Genomic DNA, 19,914 nt, shown 5'->3' on the forward strand with positions numbered 1-19,914 from the left:
TACTGTATGCATTGATTTAAAAAAAATTAAATATTATGACAACTACTTTAAGCAATGATTGATTTCAAAAACAAATTATAAAATGCTTTTAATCATTAGAGGTTGATCTAGTTTTTTTAAATTTTTATTTATCACTTGACAAACGAGAATTTCAACATGTCAATTTAAATATTGATTTCATCAATGCTCCTAAACATCATCAATCAGTTTTATATAATATTCAAATACACGTGTTGAGCTAATAAAGCTGGACTCTGGTCTAGCCTAGTTATAGTTTTTTTGTATGGTAACTTTGTTTAATCGAGCAATAATCATAATAAAATCTGTATATATATTATTGTGAGTTGTTAATCTGATGAAACTAGAGAACCTGCTGATCTTCTATCGGTTGGTGGTCAAACAAAACACCTTGTTAACGAGGATGTTGTTGTCTCCTCGCTGTTATATCTCCAATTCAACATTATTTCATTTTTATTTTTTATATGTATATCATTTATTTTCTTTACAAATTCTACACTTTAGTTTGCTCTATGTAACACTATGAAAAATAACATGTATTGAACGCTTGAAAGTACATGCAATATGGAAAACAAAAGCAAATTTTTTATTTATTTATTTTTTTTCTTAATTTAATTTATAAAATTTGTATAACAGTGAATGTTATAAGAATCAGAATACTTAAAATACAATGTGTTACAAATCAACCTACATCCATCTCTCGAGTTTTATTTATAATCATTATATATGTTTTGTTTTTGTTTTCTAGTGCAGAAAACTTTAGTAATGTATAGCAATGTTTTCATGGTTTCAGAAACAAAATAAAAAATTGAATAATAAAATAGCATATGTATAATTTTTTTTAGCTTCATTGTTGAAAAGTACTTGTTTATAAAAAAAAATCAAAAACATTTTAAAAATAATAATCTTTTGTTTAAATTCAAACAATTGTACATTTGCATTTGAATAATAATTTCACTTATGAGTTTTTGGTTATAAAAAATTCAATTAAAAGAAATAAAAACTTCTATTTTCATTTTTTATAAACAGTTCAATTAATCAATCAATAGAAAATAAAAATTTTTATATTTTATTTAACAATTTCCATATAAAAAAATGATTTTTCTTGGAAATATTTCTATTTGCCATAACTTGTTCCAAAATGCCCAGTCGATTTTACATATATAGTATTTTAATACATGATATAATAAATAGCATTCAAAAATAAATTACTCCTTATTGATGAGATGCTTCCTTTTACGAAAAACAATAAGATATAGTTGTATATTGCGCAATAAAAACCAAGAAAATCACGTCATAAAACATCTTGGCTATATAGAAAATCCGAGAACGTGCACGATACCTACAAATTCATTTTCAACTAATACATAATCCATGCTAAATTTCACTCAACAATCTGATAAGATTTTTTACATAAAAAAAAATGTATAAATAAAATAAATTTTTCAATTTTCACAATTATATTTAAACAAATAAGAAATGCTGCACCTCAAGAAAATTTGCTATTTTATTTTTTTTTCTATTTAGCATAATATTTATATCACATACTTTTTTTATTTCCGTAATGAGATGAGTGTAATACTTTATTCGCGTATTATCTATTTTCATAATCGACTCAATATTTGCCTACTTACGTTGTTATATATTTTCGAATCCCTATTTGGTGGTCAACATAGTTGAGGTGTTATTCTACTCTTGTTGCATTACTGGCAATTTCTTGCGTCACATATTACATACCGTCTGATAAGAAAATCAGGATCAATCGTCTACTATACTTTTCCGGTAAAATATAGTAAATATATGTATTCAAATGATGAAGTAAACAAATATAAATAAATATCACGTGTGCTCAATGCAATCAAATATAACATTTCATAAAAAAAAAAAAACATATTCGTTTTCACTTTCATTTCTACCTGAATTTCGAAAATATATGCACCATAAATCATAAAGATTTTTATTTAACACCAAGCACATATATAATGATGGGATGTATCGATAAAAAAATAAAATGAAAAATTTACCACAGCTGGTGTCAATAAAATTCATGAGAATACATTATGAAAAATTGATGAAATGGATAAAGCTCATTAAATAATTTTGAAGATTAAGATGAAAGTTTTGGTTAAAGGGTAACCCAATTGAGACGTCACATTATCATTATCATCATCATGCACTTATACATAAATATTATATTCTCAGTAAGCATGATGTCGTTCGATTTTCATTACAAATACAAAATCTCAAGTGTAATTTATGTTGGCTTAAGAAGCAACACACCCTATGTTAGAACCCCCGCGGCGATCTGACAACAGCTTCATATATTATTTTATAATAAAACAAATTAGTTTACTGAGTAACACAGCATCGCTATGAATTTGTGTATGTGATTATTGCAAATATATTTTGATGCAACAATATGATCATCTATGTCACTTTTAAAACAAATAATAATATTATCTGACATGTATGAAAAATATAGAAAATAAAATATATATTAACTAATTATATTAAAAATAAATGTCATTCAAATTTTACATATATTTACATATAGATTATGTACTTGCTCAATACAAATAAATCACGTAAAATGAAATTTCATTCGACAGTCAAATATACGTGTTGATACCTGCTGGCTATCGTACTAATGACATATATATTGGACAAATTTCTTTAACAGTAATCATTTGAAATCAAATACAAAATTGATAAAAGAATAAAAATAGTAAATAGCAGAGAAATTTATATTGCTTGATGTATGTTCAAACTCAAGAATGGCATGCATAATTAATGAAGATTAATTCAATCTCAACTGATTTCTTTACGTTTGAATCTATATATACATATTATACATGCATTTCATATTATATTATACATGTATATACTGTAATGATATAGTATTATCGTATATATATATATGGGTATATTCAATATAGATAGATGCAGGATAATAAGTTGGACACTTGGTAATCGATGCTTGTGCATTAATTCGTACTGACCGATTCTCTGCGTGTATAATGAAGAATGAGAGAAGAAGTCAGGTATATAAACTAGTAATAAGTCTGGTGTATACCACCTGCGAAGGGTTCATCTGGGTTCATACTCTCGGACACTCGCCTTCACGCAATCATCAAATAAAAAATATTACCTAAATCACGTAGTCAGCAATGCAAGATGTTTGCACTCTAAACTTTACCTCTATCTTTTTTTTTTTTTCTCTTGAACTTTCATATATGCATCTATCCCATTTGGTAGATATATATGTATATATTTATAAAGCCAAAGTAATATTCAACTTTATGTTGCCAGATGTATAAGCTACCAGCTAGAAATTAATAGCCCAGTATTAATTCTCACTGATTCCACCCAGCAAAATTATGAGTTCTCTTCCTCTTTCTTGATAGACTTATAGTATACCTATGACTTTTGTTATATATTATATATCAATTAAGATTCACTTGTTTATGAATATATATACTGTTAAAAAAAAATTATTATATTTTTAATTTAAAATCATAGGTTATATAAATGATAGATATATATTGATTCAAAAAAATCATTATTATGATCATTAGCTCTTGATGAAATATTAATATACATATGGAAATCATAATATCATATAGATATATGCAAAATGTGTAGTACTATAATAAATATGTGTGTATAGAAGTGAAAGAAGTAAAAGTCAACCACATGGAAAAGGTGAAGTGACTGCACGAAGTCGCGACCGTGCACATCCAACCCATAACGACATCCTCAATTGGATCCAGTGTGCCTCATTGCCACGTAAATTGCCCGAGATATATCCGGACATGGCCTACTTTCACAAATTTTTAGTAAATAATAACAAAACAAATCCTTTCATCTCCTATGCATCTTCAAATAGAAATATATTTCAATCATCATATAGTAATAATACTTATTCTTATATATATATTTTTACATTTGAAATCGCAACTCTTATATATGAACTGGCAAGAAGAAAAATTAAAAAAAATTGAAACAGTTGTATACAAAATAATCCACACTAACATATAGATTGTATATGTATAAAATAAGAGACAGGCACGTGCTCGAGGTTTGTGAGCGTGATTCGTGTATCACGCGCCCATGTGCGACGTCTTCTATATATATTGTAACATTTGTAACGACAACATTCATGTGCATATAAATATATGTTTTTCTTGTGGATAAATCTCGCTCCATCATTCTAGCACGTGTCACATTTACCACAAGTGAAATCTAACAAGTTGACTACACATATATCTTACAAAAAATTCCAAATCCATAGAAATATATTTCAAGAAAAGAAAAATAATAAAAACATTTGCATGTACAAATACTGTATTGTGTATATAGTCATATTACTTATTGCCCGCATGTTTTTATAGATATCTATATACATAATTTCAATGAAAATAAAAATTGCTTCAATTTAATTCTAATGGATAAATATAACTTTGATTATTGAATAATATTTTTTATGTTGATTTAATTTCTTTAAAAATAAAGTAAAGCACTTATTTTACTATTGAACAAAATTCATCAAAATGTTGAGTCATACTTGATGTATAATTTGTATAAAAGAAAGGTAATTGTGTGTATTTATTAAAGCATGATTTTTCATTGAATAATAATAATTTTGTTTTTTTTTTTTAAATGAAAAAAAAAAAATAACCACAAATCATCATGACTACCCTCTGCCCACAAAATAATATACAAGTGCGCCTATGACGTTTGTTTAACTTTAATTAACATTAATTAACATAATAGGTGAGGTTTATATTTAAACCGAGAATTATAAGTGTATGATGTTAGTGGCTGACGACGTACATATATATTATTTTTTTTTTTTTGTATAGCTAAAGGTGCAGCAAAAACACCCGCTCTTTAAAATTACGTCACATAATATATAACTATACTGCCGCACCGATGCCGCGCAAATATAGATCTAGATATATCTCTTTTATATATGTTTATAATACACATCGAATGGGTGCGATCTTTCTTCAGTAAGGCTAAAGCTTCATCTTACAGATAGGCATAAAAGCCAAGACACAGAGCACGAGCGGTAAACTAGTCAGAGTTACAACCCGCAGTTTCCATTTGGCTTTCTAATTCCAAATAAGTTTTATAAATTTCATTATCCACTATGATACCATTCATGTCACGCGAGTAACGTGTGTCGTTATTTTCGTGATTCTCAAACACCAGGTAGGTCGAGTAAACCGATCATCCGGATTTTTTTAATCATCTGTTAACGAAAAAAAAAATATACATAAATAATAACTCTATTTAATCAGACTCTATATTATTTTAACGAATGAGTCACGCGACTTTAAGTATTTCTTAATGTTTCTCAATGACTACGTATACCCTAATACTATATTTCATTGTTGAACTGTAATATTTAAAATTCTAAAAGTACCCGCATAGTTGACAGCTATGATCATGAACCAGTTGCTATTGACAGAGTTTCTTTCGTAATATATTTTTAAAAAATTCAAGAAGTAAGTGTAATCATAGTCACCTTTTTTTTTTAATTCATCAAGGTTATGTCAAATTATTCTTCACTAATACTAACTCGTCATGCGTAACTGTATGTTGGATAAAACTACAAAATAACAAAATAAACTGTCCTTGCTTTGTTTCAATTAGTAAATTTGTTTTGCAGTTAGATCTTTGATGATGATAAAATAGTTCATACGCACCTAATGTCCTAGTGTTATATTTAAATTTAATTTGGAATTCTTACAATAAAAAAAAATATATATACAATCACTTTCTGACATGAAACAATACATTTTATATTATTTACAACCTAGCTACTAATTACTTAAATGAAAAACTTTCTAAATTACAAATAAATTTATGACAATAATGATAAATATTATCAAAAAATTGACTCTGTTATTTTATAAAATTAATTTACCCATGAATTTAATGATAGTTATCACTCTTATTCGTATAAGTTGACAAATAAATTATACATATTTCAAGTGAAATGAAAAATTTTAATTTTTTGTCTCATCGATCATGTAAGTCAATCGTAATTGTACATTTGTAAAAGTTATTACTGACTGAGTTAACGAACGATGCGATGAATTATATTTTAAATAAGTAGATGAGACTCTTTTGGTTTATAAGAGATGTTGAAGATTAAATTACAGTGATCGATTGAATTCACATATTGGTAGGAGGTTATTATTGGTCTTGAGTTCATATCATATATTGCATTAAGTTTAATTTTTTTGGGCACCAAAGCAACTGGTCTTGTTATTTTGGTCGTGTGTTGAAAGTTAATAAGCGATTTGTTTCTGACTACAATCATTCTTTTTCTTTTTTATTTTCTTCTTATCCATACCATCAAAAATATATAATATTCGTAAATCGTACGGTGTAACGTCCAGGGCGGAGCAAATTGTAATTGTAATATATACATATATACATGTATTTTATTTGATTTACGATACATGATGACGACCAACGTACACACAGTATATACTTTTGTTGGTATATAACCAAGTGCATAATTATCACACTTATTTAAAGAAAAATATGTTAGTGGTGCACCTTTCGTTTATACCATACATATCGCGACCAAAAATTTACAGGGTATGCCTCTCCATATTTTTATTTTTATCTCTGACGTCACGATAACATCATCATGTATATAACTTCAAAAAAAAATCTAAAAAATTTTCTATTTCTATTTTCATGATGACGTGAAGATGCCCAAGTTTCTTTGTCGCCACTTTGCTCTTTGCTTTGTCTAAATTTCAAAATTTTTAAACTTCATTTATTGTCCTGTTTTACCTTCTTTATTTCGTATATCAGATAGAAAAAAAATACACAGTAGGAACCCTTGAAACGTGGGAAGTCTGAGCACGAGGCCACAGGCTCTTGATATTACCTTTTACAGAAAAACTACTAAGCTCATTCCATCAGTAATAAGTAACGCCACAGCCTTGGTAAACTCGTAATCTTGTGCAACTATGATCGCGGCTAACCCTAGGGACCTAGGAATGAATAACACCAGTGATATATAGAAATGACGTTCATGGTAAATGTATTTACATTTATGAATTTAACATCATTTTTTTTATTACCTATTCTGTTATACATGTATATTTTTTTTTTTAAATTTGTTTATTATTTTTATTTGTTTTGTTTTTTTTTATTCTTTTCCTGCGTATTATCATTATCAACGTTTATTTTTACAAAATGTGTGAGGTGGATCGATGCCATAAAATGATTATACAAAAAATTCTTTATCGCAAACTGATATAATAATATTGATTAACCTTATTTTATCTTTTTTTTGAACACATGGTTAATCGTATGAGGAAACGACATATTCTCTCCCTTTGCGTATCTCTTGTGACCTTACTGGCATCGATGTGTATTTTTTTTTTAAACAAAACACGCAATACAGTAATAACGATAATGCACTTCGTGTATAGTTTGGCATGTATCTCACTTTCACTTCCAAGATTAATGTACTTTACTGGTCATTGCTTGTAAAAGTCTCTTTTTTTTCTCTCTCTCTCAATTTCATAGAGACAATCATAATATTTGTTAAATTGATTTTTGAATATTTAAAAAAAATATATAAATTATTATTTATCTTTTCAAATTGCAGCTTCTATATCCATGAATTTTATCTCTCTTTATACCTTTCTATATCTCTGCTTCACCTGCGGCGATATTATACAATTGGCAAGTGACTGGTATACTTTTTTTTCTAGCATCATCATCAATAAATTTACCACATAGTAATTAAATTATCGAAAACATATACAAGTGCTTATAACTCGCACAATAATGCAGTCAACAAAAAATCATAAAATAACATTTCATCATCAAGTGCCATATAACTTTCGATACAATGAAAAAATAAAAAAAAGTATTAAAAATTATATTTCACGACTTTATGAATTAATAAAAAATCGTGTTCATATATTTCTTTCATCACGGCGTGTCTTAGCCTTTTAAAATTAAAAAATAAAATAAAAAAAACCAGCATTTCATACAGATAGAGGGCGGGACTGAAATCCTCGCGTGAAAGTACCTCTCTTCCAAGAGTTAATTAGTTATCCTGAGCAACCAATACTGCACGCGTCGTTTTGCCGAATGGTTGGCAGATCGTTTGGTTACATAACCTCAGACCCCAGAATCAAATAACTCTTTTCTGCTACTGGTAATATTCCATAAAATTCTCTTCTCTACTTGGTAACATAATCCATAAAATTTTCGTGGTCACTGTAATGAGCATTAAGGACACAAGTGAAATTTGATCCACTATCTTTTTCTGCAAATACATGTATGGGTAAAAAATTTATAACTGTATGTAGTATATAGTAATAAAATATATTTATATAAATATATTTTTATGTTATTTAACAATTAGATTTATGGCCTTGACTTGCTGAGGCTTTACTAAACTATCACAGTTGTAAATATATACCTGTTGTGCGTGTCGAAAACTATATGGACTTTCTGTCTTTGAAGATATAATGACAGGTGGCTATTGTACACAATCATTTGCAGCATATATATATATACGCCAATGCCTCATTATACTTAAACAATGATCGGTCACCATCAGATGCTTCTGGTTTTAACATTATTGCCACTTCAATCAAGATGGAACTCACTTCCTTTAGTACAATATAATTATTTTTTTTTTTTATATCATACCTTGCGTTTTTTTTTTATATCATCATTGTCTTTTTCTTACTCGAAGTTTAATACAATGTGTTCTAAAATAGCAACAATACCAACTGAAATAAAAATTATCAAAAATTAATAAAAATTATATCTCATGTAAAAATGTAAAGACAATTGTAATTTTTGACAGTCTCAATCTAAATTAAAAGCTTTAATACTGATGTTTATTAAAAATACATTTTATAGACTTATTTGGCTAGGCATGCCAGCCACAAATATTATTAAAAAATCTAATTTGTCAGAGTTTTTTTTATTCTTAGTCTGTAATATACGTATATAGATTTAAAAAAAATTGTGGGTGAATCCTTGTTGGAATCTCTCTTCTTCTACTTTCCCATGACCATTACATCGATCTTCCTTGCGAATATATATCCTTCTGATTGTTGAAGTGAATGCTACGGTATCGATAGTCTGAGTTTGTGTCGGCATCTCTGCTTATATATATTCCTTCGATGTAACTCATGCCTCGGCGTCGGCGGGCGTTACGAAAAAGGGATATTATAGTAGAACGAGAAGTGATTTTAGACGATAGAAAAAAAAAAAAAAAGAAATAAATTGAATGAAAACTATATGGTATATAATTTATCATCATGATTTTAATGTCAAATATTTCAACTTAGAATATATTCTCTACATATAAATAATTGCTCATTTAATTATCAATGGTTATTGATTGTTTATTATTTATTTATCAATTATCATTGATAATTAAATAAACATATCAAGGATGCCTAACTTAAAAGGAAAAAAAAACATTTGACATTAAAATCAGGATGATAAATTATCGATAATTATGATGATATACAAAAAAATATTTACTCTATGCACGTAATAATCATGATACTATCATGATAGCAATTTATATTTTATTCCAAGTAAATATTATGTTTCATATTTATATACAGAACCATTGCATGGTTGAAGAATCATATTGATTTTAAAATTCTCACGGTCATATAAGAAGGGTGCATGGTCAGTATATATTTATATAATTTAATTTAATGTTTGAATCATCTAACACCAGAGTAAAGCACAGGTATAACATCCTTCTGATTCCCGGAAGTTTTTTACAAAGCTATAAGTTTGCTAATGTGTATAAATATCAAACTTAATAAATTAACAAAAAATAAAAACGTAAATGATTCACCTCATTGGTTTTTTTTTATTTGATTAACACTAAAAAATTCATCCAACTTTAAGAGTTTTTTTTTTGTTTTTAAAGGAATACACAACAAGATCGTTTCTAGAGTTATGACATTATATCGCACTTACAGAGAGAAGGTCTTATCGGTTATACTAAAACACAACAAGCTGACCGTTGACCATTAGTATCGATGTTCTCACGCCTTTATATATAGCGAACGAGTGCTCACGCTTGTTGTAGCAAATATATGTAGAATATATGTTTATATCGTTCAGTTATTTTATCTTATCCATCCAATCAATGACTGTAAATAATGATTGATTTAAAATAAAAAAAAAAAAAAATACTTGTACAGTACAATGATACAAAATATTTTATGCTCAATGTACGTACGTATTGTTAGAAATAATATTCAAGGATTATCTTCAAGGTAGTAGCAACCGCATGGTTTAAAACCTTGGGAACCTTGGCATGAGAAATGAAAAGAAAGGCTTGTATTTCATGCTCGTTTTTTGATGATAAACTAATAAACTAATGAGTCATCAGCACCTGTCATTTTAAAATAATTCGTACGACAAAATACCATCATCATTATCAGCATCGAGTATAGTGTAGACTCATATAATATTGACTAGGTTTTCAAAATTTTATATTAAGAAGAAAAAAGGTCATGTATAGTCTAAAGTTATGCTGATTCCTGATGAAAGTGTGACTATGATTAATCGACCTGATAACATTTATTGTTTCATTTAGAGTCAAACATATTTGGAGGACGAATTGATGCAAGTGAATGATTAACTGGCAAAATAAAAAGTCATCGCATTAGAGGCTATATAAATCATCTTGTCACCAATTAATATCACTAATTCATTACATAAAAAACGTCATGAAACGTGACAACCTTTTTTTTACAATAAAAAAAATAATATAAAAGAAAAAGGAAATAATAAATAAATAAAAAGTGTTCAGAAAAAAATGAATGAATAAATAAATGAATAAAAATTGAATAATTAAATAAATAAATTATTAAATTAATAAATCAATAAATGAAGTTATGTTTGAACATATAATAACACCTAAAAACAATAAAATAATTAATTATAAATTTTTTCATTGCGTTTCTTATTTTAGAATTTTTTTTTTTTATCGGTTTATAGCTTTTATGGATATAACCTAAGATAACCTGAGATACCACGACGCTACATAAGAAAATTCGATCTAACACAATCATGCCTGTTATTTTTCAATCGAACAAATATTATTATTTTTTTTTTTATTTCCATAATAATCATTATTAAGAAAACGATATTTAGAAAATTACAAAATTTTTAAATGAATAAAAGATGGAAAACTTGAAGGTAAACATTTTTAATTATTAAAAAATCATAAAGTAAAAGAAGTAAGCTTTCCAAATGACTAAACACCTCTTTGGTCATTATATGTTTCTAATACAAATTGTCAATTTTTTTATAAACTGTATGTGGAATTATCAAATTTATTAGGGGATTATAAAGTAAAGGAAGTAAGCTTTCCAAAACACCCAATACCTCTTTGCTAGTTCTATGTTTCTAATACAACTTTTCATTTTTTTTTTTTTTTGAAACTGTCCGTCAAATTTTTGAAATTATCAGGGAATTATAAAATTAATAGAAGAGATAAGCTTTTCAAAACACCAAATACCTCTTTGGTAGTTCTATGTTCTTAATAGAAATTCTCAATTAAAAAAAAAACGGTCCGTCGAATTTTTGAAATTATCAGGGAATTATAAAATAGAAGAGATAAGCTTTCCAAAACACAAAACTCCTCTTTGCTAGTCTTATGTTCTTAATAGAAATTCTCTTTTTTTTAAAAAAAACTGTCCGTCGAATTTTTAAAATTTTAGGGAATTATAAATTAGAGGAGATAACCTTTCGAAAAAATCAAATACTTCTTTGGTAGTTCTATGTTCCTAATTCAAAATCTCAATTTTTTTCAAAAAGTTAAAGGTGAAAATTTTAAATTATTAGAAAATCATAAAAAAAAGAAGTAAGCTTTCTAAATATTACGTACCTCTTCGATCACTCTATGTTCCTGATACAAATTTTCAATTTTTTCTAAAAACTCAAAGGTGGATTTCAAATATTGTTAGGGAATCATAAAAAAGAGGAAGTAAGCCTTCCAAATTACCCAATACTTGTTTGGTCATTCTATGCTCCTGAAACGGATGAGCAATTTTCCAAAAAATTAACAGGGAAACGAAAAACTAATAAGGATCCTTATTAGGAGGTAAGCTTATTAAAACACTGAATACCTCTTCGGTCAGTCTATGATCCTGGCATGAGCTGGAAAAATTAAAAATTTAAAAACTAGGCAATCAGAAAATCGCGGAGTTAAATTTTCGAAAAACACCGAATATACCTCTTTGTATTTTTATGTTCAGAATACAAATTGAATTGTTATCCATTAAATTACTAGACAAACAGTTACCTCGTATTGTTAACTCAACTTTTTAATAATAAAATCCATAATTTATAAAATTCTTTCTTAGCAATATTCATGAGTGGATATGTCCAAATATACATGTACAAACGCGCGAAGCACGGGTACAACCCAGTACATACATTAAAAAGTTCATTGTAATATTTAAATTTCCTATATAAAAAATAAATTAACAGTTACAATGATATTACAATAATAATAAAATAATAAAAAATTGACGAACTAATTTATAAATTGTTTTGTATATATTATCCTTTCGAAATTTTCCATGCAATAATAGTCGTGACACAAAGCGCACGCGTCATACTTTCACTCGTCTCGGCAATTAGCGCTTCAAATTAGTACCGGGTGGTACATCGCAGAATAAATAGCCAGAATGAATATAGAAGTTAAACCGTTAATTAAGATAATTTTGCGGTTATTTTGTTGCATGACAAAAGAAATTTGTGACAGTCGCTTGTCCTATATTTTAACAAAATTAAATAAAATTCAAAAAAATAGCTATATTCATATATAAAAAACAGTTTTCAATTTAAATGACATTAAACAGTTTATAGCGTGCACAACATATATGATTAAATCATATACATGCGGTAGATCATCATGATGCTGGCAAGCACGCACCTAAATCTTGCTTCATAAGTTTATTTAGCTCTCATCCAAAAGTATAGCATTATTTAATACAGAGAAGACAACAGTTATCTATCGTGTTAAACTGCATCATCCCCTATCCATAAAATATAAATATATATTTATGTATTTTCTTGATAGATCAAACATTAACGTCCCTGCCAATTATACCTCAATTTAATCATTAAAAATATCCACAAAAAAAAAACAACATACCAACACCATCGCACGCAATATAAATACTCATGGCCTAGCCATAAATCGATAGATTAACCTCGGAGTTTAACATTATCAATTATTAACCCATACTGTAAGGACGGAATATATTTATACTTAAAGCAGAGAAAATAAAATTAAGGAAAAAAAAAAAATATACGTGCGGCTCAATATGTGTATATCACGTGTAACAGAAATATGTCTATGTGTACATCAGGAAGATGAATATACCCATGGTAAAACCGCATTATTACTGATAATGCACAGGGTTAGCCTTAGCCGCTATGATCATATTTATATGCACACAGTCAGGACATGGTTCGTGCCATAAAAAGAAAAAAAAAAAAAACGATAGTCATAAGCCTATTGCTTGAAGGATAAACTGTCAGTCGTACTCTACTGACGATTTCAAGTCCATTACACATGTCAAAGATCATAGACCTTCTGATATGCCTTTAGTTTAAAGTTAACTTCAGTCCCGGAAACTTTAATGATTCCTAATAAGGAAGAATAAAAAATTTAGTGTGGTTAAATAAAAAAAATAACTTAAATGAAATAACAATTACTGAAATGTTATATTCTCCAGTAATTACTTGCAATTGAAATATAATAGAACGTGTTTTGGTAATGATTTTTTATTTTTCTTTGAGAACTTTGGTTTTGTGGAGTTTAAATTGCGTATAGAATTGTATATATTATTCTTTGAATTTACTAAAAAATAAAAAAGATATCTATAAATAAAATTGCATAGCAAGTATTTTTTATATTTCATTTTATTTTGTTCTTCAGTCATAATTTAATTTGTTTCTATACAAAATTAAAGCTTAATATTAATCTTAAAATTTGAACCTAGTTTGATATTGAAAGAATGTCAAATTTTACTTTTTGATCATAACTGTATATAGTACTATTTAGTGTTAAATTTGCAAAGCAATATGAGGATCAACTTGTATTTACATCAACACAAATATATAGATAGCCTTCCTAACTTAATTTTTACCTGTCATCCTTGTACAGATGTACGATCTCTATTTACCTTCTTATATGGATTAACGCATCATAATTAAAAGCAATCATTTTCATCATTTTATAAATCTATTTTTCACTTAACAGCAAGCAGTGTAATATACCATCATATCGTTTGAAAATAACTCGACTGTATATAATTTTAATTGGAGAAAGAAAAAAAGTCATTTAAGTCTTACAAGTTATACACGTATTGACCGAATACAATCTTTGACAGATTTGCTCATGAGTAATTCATATTTAATCAAAAGTTTACGGCCAGCTGAGAAGAAAGTGGACAGACTGCAATCATGATGCTTGCTACCAAATTTGGGTTGATGTTTAGATTATAAGATGCCTATTATTTTAGGATAAGTATAAGAATCCTCCTCAACCACATATTTTCCTGAGAAAATAAAAATAGTTGGTAATTCTCTTTTGACTTTTGTAGAATCCATGAAGAATAATCACTTAAATGCACTTAAATATTATAAAAGTGAATTTATAATTTAATTATGTGAATTTTACAATTCTTAATAGCAAAATTTACTACCGATCTTGGTAGAATTGGAACATATCGTTTTAATAGAAGCTTGTTTGATTGATGATCAGGTGATTAAGCAAATAAAATCAATATTGCATTGACCTTGGTGACGAAATCGTCATGACCTATATACACCATTATACATATATCTTTATAAACTAAATAAATTTAGAAAAAAAAGAGGCGTGTAATCCTTGACTTGAAATGTTTTAAGCCTGAAATAGATTGAAAAAATCTAGAGCATCCGGAAAACTTGAGGCACAATATGTGCCCAAGGCAAATGTGTCATCGTCGTATGGCTTATACACTAACTGAGAGAGAATGCGACAAGGACTTTGTTGTTGAAAAAAAATTAGATAAATGCGTGTGTGTTATCGGCAACTCAAATAAAGCTATCGATTGCACATTGACAACTGAAAAAACGAGAAAAAATATATATAGATATACATTGATATTGATAAGTTTTTTATATCATTCTAATTATTATTATTTTATATTTTTCAGTTTCACCAGCCCTGCCACTTGTAGACATTGTAAGGGATCACGTTGACGATAGAAGCAAAAAAAGAGATCGACTGTATGACAGAGATTCTAATTCTTCTCATCATAATCATCATAACCATCATTATCATCATCATCAACAACAACAACAACCACCACAACAGCAACCACAACAACAATTACAACTACAACAACATCATCATCATCATCATCGGCAGCAACATCAACATTATCATCATTCAACGCACGAGAGAGAGCCAAAAGACAAACGTCATGATAGAGAACATCGAGAACGACAAAAGGGACAAAAAGAATGTGAACGGGAACGTGATGTATCAGTTTGTAGTATAGAACCAACCGATCCTGTTTTCGTATCTTCCTCAGCGGCACTTCTCGCACTTCAGAGGATAAAAGAAGCCTCACTGTAAGTACACAATTTATTTTCAATTGCTTTCAATCTCATTCATTTAAAAGTGTTCGATTGAATTTAACTGTATATCACAATCGTGCAAATGCATTTTTTCACAATGTTTTTTTTAAAAAGTTATACAAAAAATAAAATAAAAGACACCACAGATAAGAATAAATATTATCAAAAAAGCTTTATGTTATTTGTAAAATAAAAAAAAAAGAGAAATCTTGACTTCTGTTTTGTCTCTTAATTTATTCATATTATTATCATAATTTATATTGCCATTGAAATAAAAATAAAAATACAAAAAGATAACATTAACACACAAGATTTCGCTTATAAAAAAAAAATAATTAGTTTTACTATAAAAAAAGAATTATTTTTACTATTTTTTCTGGTACTCGGGGACGTTTTCGAAAAAATAATAACATGTACTATGCACATAGTAAAATTTTTTATCCTAGTATAGTTTACAATGTTCCAATTGGAGAAGATACGATGTCTCTTGTTAAGAAGTACTATGTTGCATAGTCAAGTCTAGCGTTCGTTGAATCTACTATGTTGCATGGTGAGATGTACGATGTTCAATAGTACATTTCATTATATTCTATTTGTATTTTCGATAAAAAAAAACAGAATTATTTGTTTATTTAAAAAATAACTTTAAATTATTTATAATAATTATTATTATGTTTATACATGTTTTTCAACTTGGCTATTTCTTGACCTAACTCGGGATTCGAACCCGGGTTTCTGGATTTGAACTCCGATCGTTTACCCAAATTGCCATTCAGGTATAAAACAGTAGAAGAATCGAAAATGTCTATATATATTTATTCTCTTTTATTCCCTTCTTCTTTCATGCTAGCATAGTGAAACTAACTACAGACCTAATAATTTTTACCATTTTGTATATAGTAACACCTACGAGTTGCATAGCACATTTTAAAGGTTTCCATAGTACGGTTCATTTTCCAAATGTACCCTCACGGTCATGGTGAATTTAAACACACAACATAGTACAAAGTAACAAGTTTATGGTTGTTCGTATCATTGGTATAGTGAAGACTATCTATTGAACAAGTGAAGTCTACTAAAACCATAATAAAAACCGGTTTTACCTCAGCAGAGTACTTTTTACTATGTTACTATCGTGAAATTTAAAATGCACATCGTAAAAAAAATTATAAAAAATAATATGTTGAACCATATTTCCGAAAACGTCCCTCAGTACTATAGTAACATAGTAAAACTAATTATTTTTTTTTTACAGTGTATAAATTGCTGCGAATTGGCATACTTGTGTTTACAATAATATACATTAGGAAGATGTACATACATAGATTCATGAATACACCACCTGCAGTGAATTCTCATTTAGTCAAAATACTTTGTGAGAAAATTCTGTACATTTCTACGCTTAAATCAAATGACTTTCTCACTTAAGTTTTTCTTGTTATGATGATATAAAAAAATGTTTAATAAATACGTAAATAATTCATCATCAATTGTATGACTTGAACCGTTCGTTATAAGATTAATCCAATAATAGACGATAAAAAGTAATATAAAATAAAAACTAAATAAATTTTATTGACTTGATTCGTGACGGCTTCAGATGAGATTACAAAGTTGGTCTTTTTTAAAAAAAAAACTAAGCAAATCTTCAGGTGTTTGAATGAAAGGATTTCATCATGACATTTTTGTCTAATCGAGAGTCATCGTTAAGACCATCACTACCTGTCCAAACTTGGCTCTTGTGATTTCCCTGGAAGTTATTTCACGGTGGGAAAATTCAGCTTTCGCGATCTTGATGTATCTATATATATAAATTTTTTTCTTTTTCTCTTGGCGTTTATACTTAATCCTTGCTAAAGGGATCCAAGATATAGATGCATGGTGTATACACATACATTGTTGTATATAAATATACAAAGTCTTGTGTAGAGTACGACATCAAGTGTCTCAAAGTGTGTCCATCGAGTAAACGTGATTTATGCTAGTTTAAAGTCTGCCTCCTGGTATAGTTTATGACTGGTATATAGTTTATGACGCACTAGCAGTGTCGTACCTCCGTTTCGATGAAATACAACTCGCTTTAGTGAATTATGACTACCAGTAGTATATACGGCTCCCAGCATCAAATTCACTACTTTTTTTTTTACTTTCCCCTTCTTTTTCCTTTCGCATTTGATCATGATAAATATTAAAACAACTCACGCATGTTGTTTTTTTTTTTTATCAATAAAACCTTGAGATTCCATAGTGGTACACATCTTTTCTTTAAAATTATCATAATTATTGTTATTACAATGTTTTTAAAATAAGTTACAAAAGCAATTCCAATTTCCAAGACTCGATTAGTACAAAAATAATAAAGTGATTATAATCAAGATTTTATTATTAAAGTTTATTGGCACATAATTTGAAAGACAAAAACTACTGGACAGAAAATGTGCAGGAATTCAATAACGTATATAAATGTTCAAGTTTTTTCATAATATGCGTATATAAAGGGTAGCATAAGTCATGACAACGCAAAGAAATAAAGACATGTTATGTTTCTTCTTCTTGTTTTAAATTTATTTATCTCTTTACGATAAATCCTCATAGTTTTATGTATTATATCAATTTTCTCAGGGTGATGGTTTATTTTATCAATATTTTATTTTTTGTTTTTCATTAATAGTTTGATTTTATATGACATTTAAACATATCATAATCGTTATTTACTTGAATATCGTCTATCAGGATAAAAGCAGTATTTTTATTTTTTATTTGAAACATCTTGGATGATCACATTACCAAAGACGGAGTTTTTAAACTACATATTTTCTGAGCATCCATCATGACTTTTGACAATTCCCAGGGGAATATTATACGACTTGACTAACGTTTTATTTTTGTTTTATTTGACGGTATACAAATTAAATATATATACACAAAAATGCTTAAAGTTATCTTTTAAATTGATAAATTATAATTTAATAATCATATAAAATTACTAGAGCCGAGAAAAAATATTTAAATTATTTTCAAAATAAATATAAATTGTTTTAATTAAATAATAATAATTGTTATTTAACTTTCAGTGTATTTCACAAACGGCCGACTCTAACACCAGGAATTGGACTAAGTGGACGAGGTAACACTGGTGTCGGTGGTAACAACGGGAATCTTAGTGTAGAATCCGAATGTGGTGATGCTCTCAAACGTCGCAAAGTTCATAGATGTGATGTAGCCGGATGTGACAAAGTTTATACTAAAAGTTCACATCTCAAAGCTCACAAAAGAACTCATACCGGTAAGTTTTAATAGTTTTTTATAATTTTATTATTATGTCGGATAATTGAGACTATAGACTGATGATTCTATTTACCCGAAAAGGTCTTAATTAAGTGAATAATAGAAGGTCTTGATTATACACACGGCTTCCTTTAAACTTGTGAAGGGAAAAAGAAAAAAAAAATAATAATTTAATTTGTGATGGAATGATGCCACACAAATTATACTGCCTTTTTTTTTTTTTTCATTATATGGAAAATAAAAAAATTGACTTTTTACATATGAAGAATATACGAATATTGCCATATTGTAATGCAGATTATCCATTGACGATTATACAAAAGTAAATCCCACGTATTATATATGATGCCACCAGAACAATCAGCAAGTCATCAGTCATCATAAACAAAGACTATGTGGCGCTAAAACCAAATATGATCATATACATTCAAGTGTTAATTATTTATTTTCTTTTTTATTTATATTTTCCGCATTTAAATTTTCAAGCATGTGGGTAAATTATACATATATGCGTAATTGGATAAATTAAACCGACATACGTTAATCAAGGTATAAGGTTGATGTTTTTATTTTCCATTCAATGTCGGAATTTTTAAAACATCAGAGGTGCGAATAAAACTATTTTTCAATTAAAATAACTTTATGCTTGTACTTTTGTTTATAGTGTGTCTTAAAAAAAATTAAACTATTTCATACTATATAACTGTTTTAAACGTCAATTAAAACAATGGTTGAAAAAAAAAACTTACAACAAAAAAACGAAATAAAATGATAATGTTAAAATTAAAAACAAATTAGCATTACAAAAAAAAAGAACAAATATATAAATAAATAAATAACCGGTTAGTGATTTTTTGGGTATTGATGTGAAAATCTCATCCTTTTCATTTATGCGTGGAATATTTGTATGTATTTGTTGTTGTTGTTGTT

General features: G+C 27.8%; 1 protein-coding gene across 1 annotated transcript in view; it reads left to right on the plus strand.

Moving 5' to 3' along the window:
- The window catches only part of LOC122852150 (Kruppel-like factor 2), a 106,372-nt gene that overhangs the window by 80,673 nt on the left and 5,785 nt on the right, over positions 1–19,914 (plus strand). Inside the window, exons 4-5 of the mRNA XM_044151769.1 lie at positions 15,270–15,690; positions 18,771–18,982. Coding sequence (XP_044007704.1) covers positions 15,270–15,690; positions 18,771–18,982 — 633 coding nt within the window. The remainder of the gene's footprint in view (positions 1–15,269; positions 15,691–18,770; positions 18,983–19,914) is intronic.

This window comes from Aphidius gifuensis, linkage group LG3 (assembly GCF_014905175.1).
Source record: "Aphidius gifuensis isolate YNYX2018 linkage group LG3, ASM1490517v1, whole genome shotgun sequence".
Lineage (NCBI taxonomy): Eukaryota > Metazoa > Arthropoda > Insecta > Hymenoptera > Braconidae > Aphidius > Aphidius gifuensis.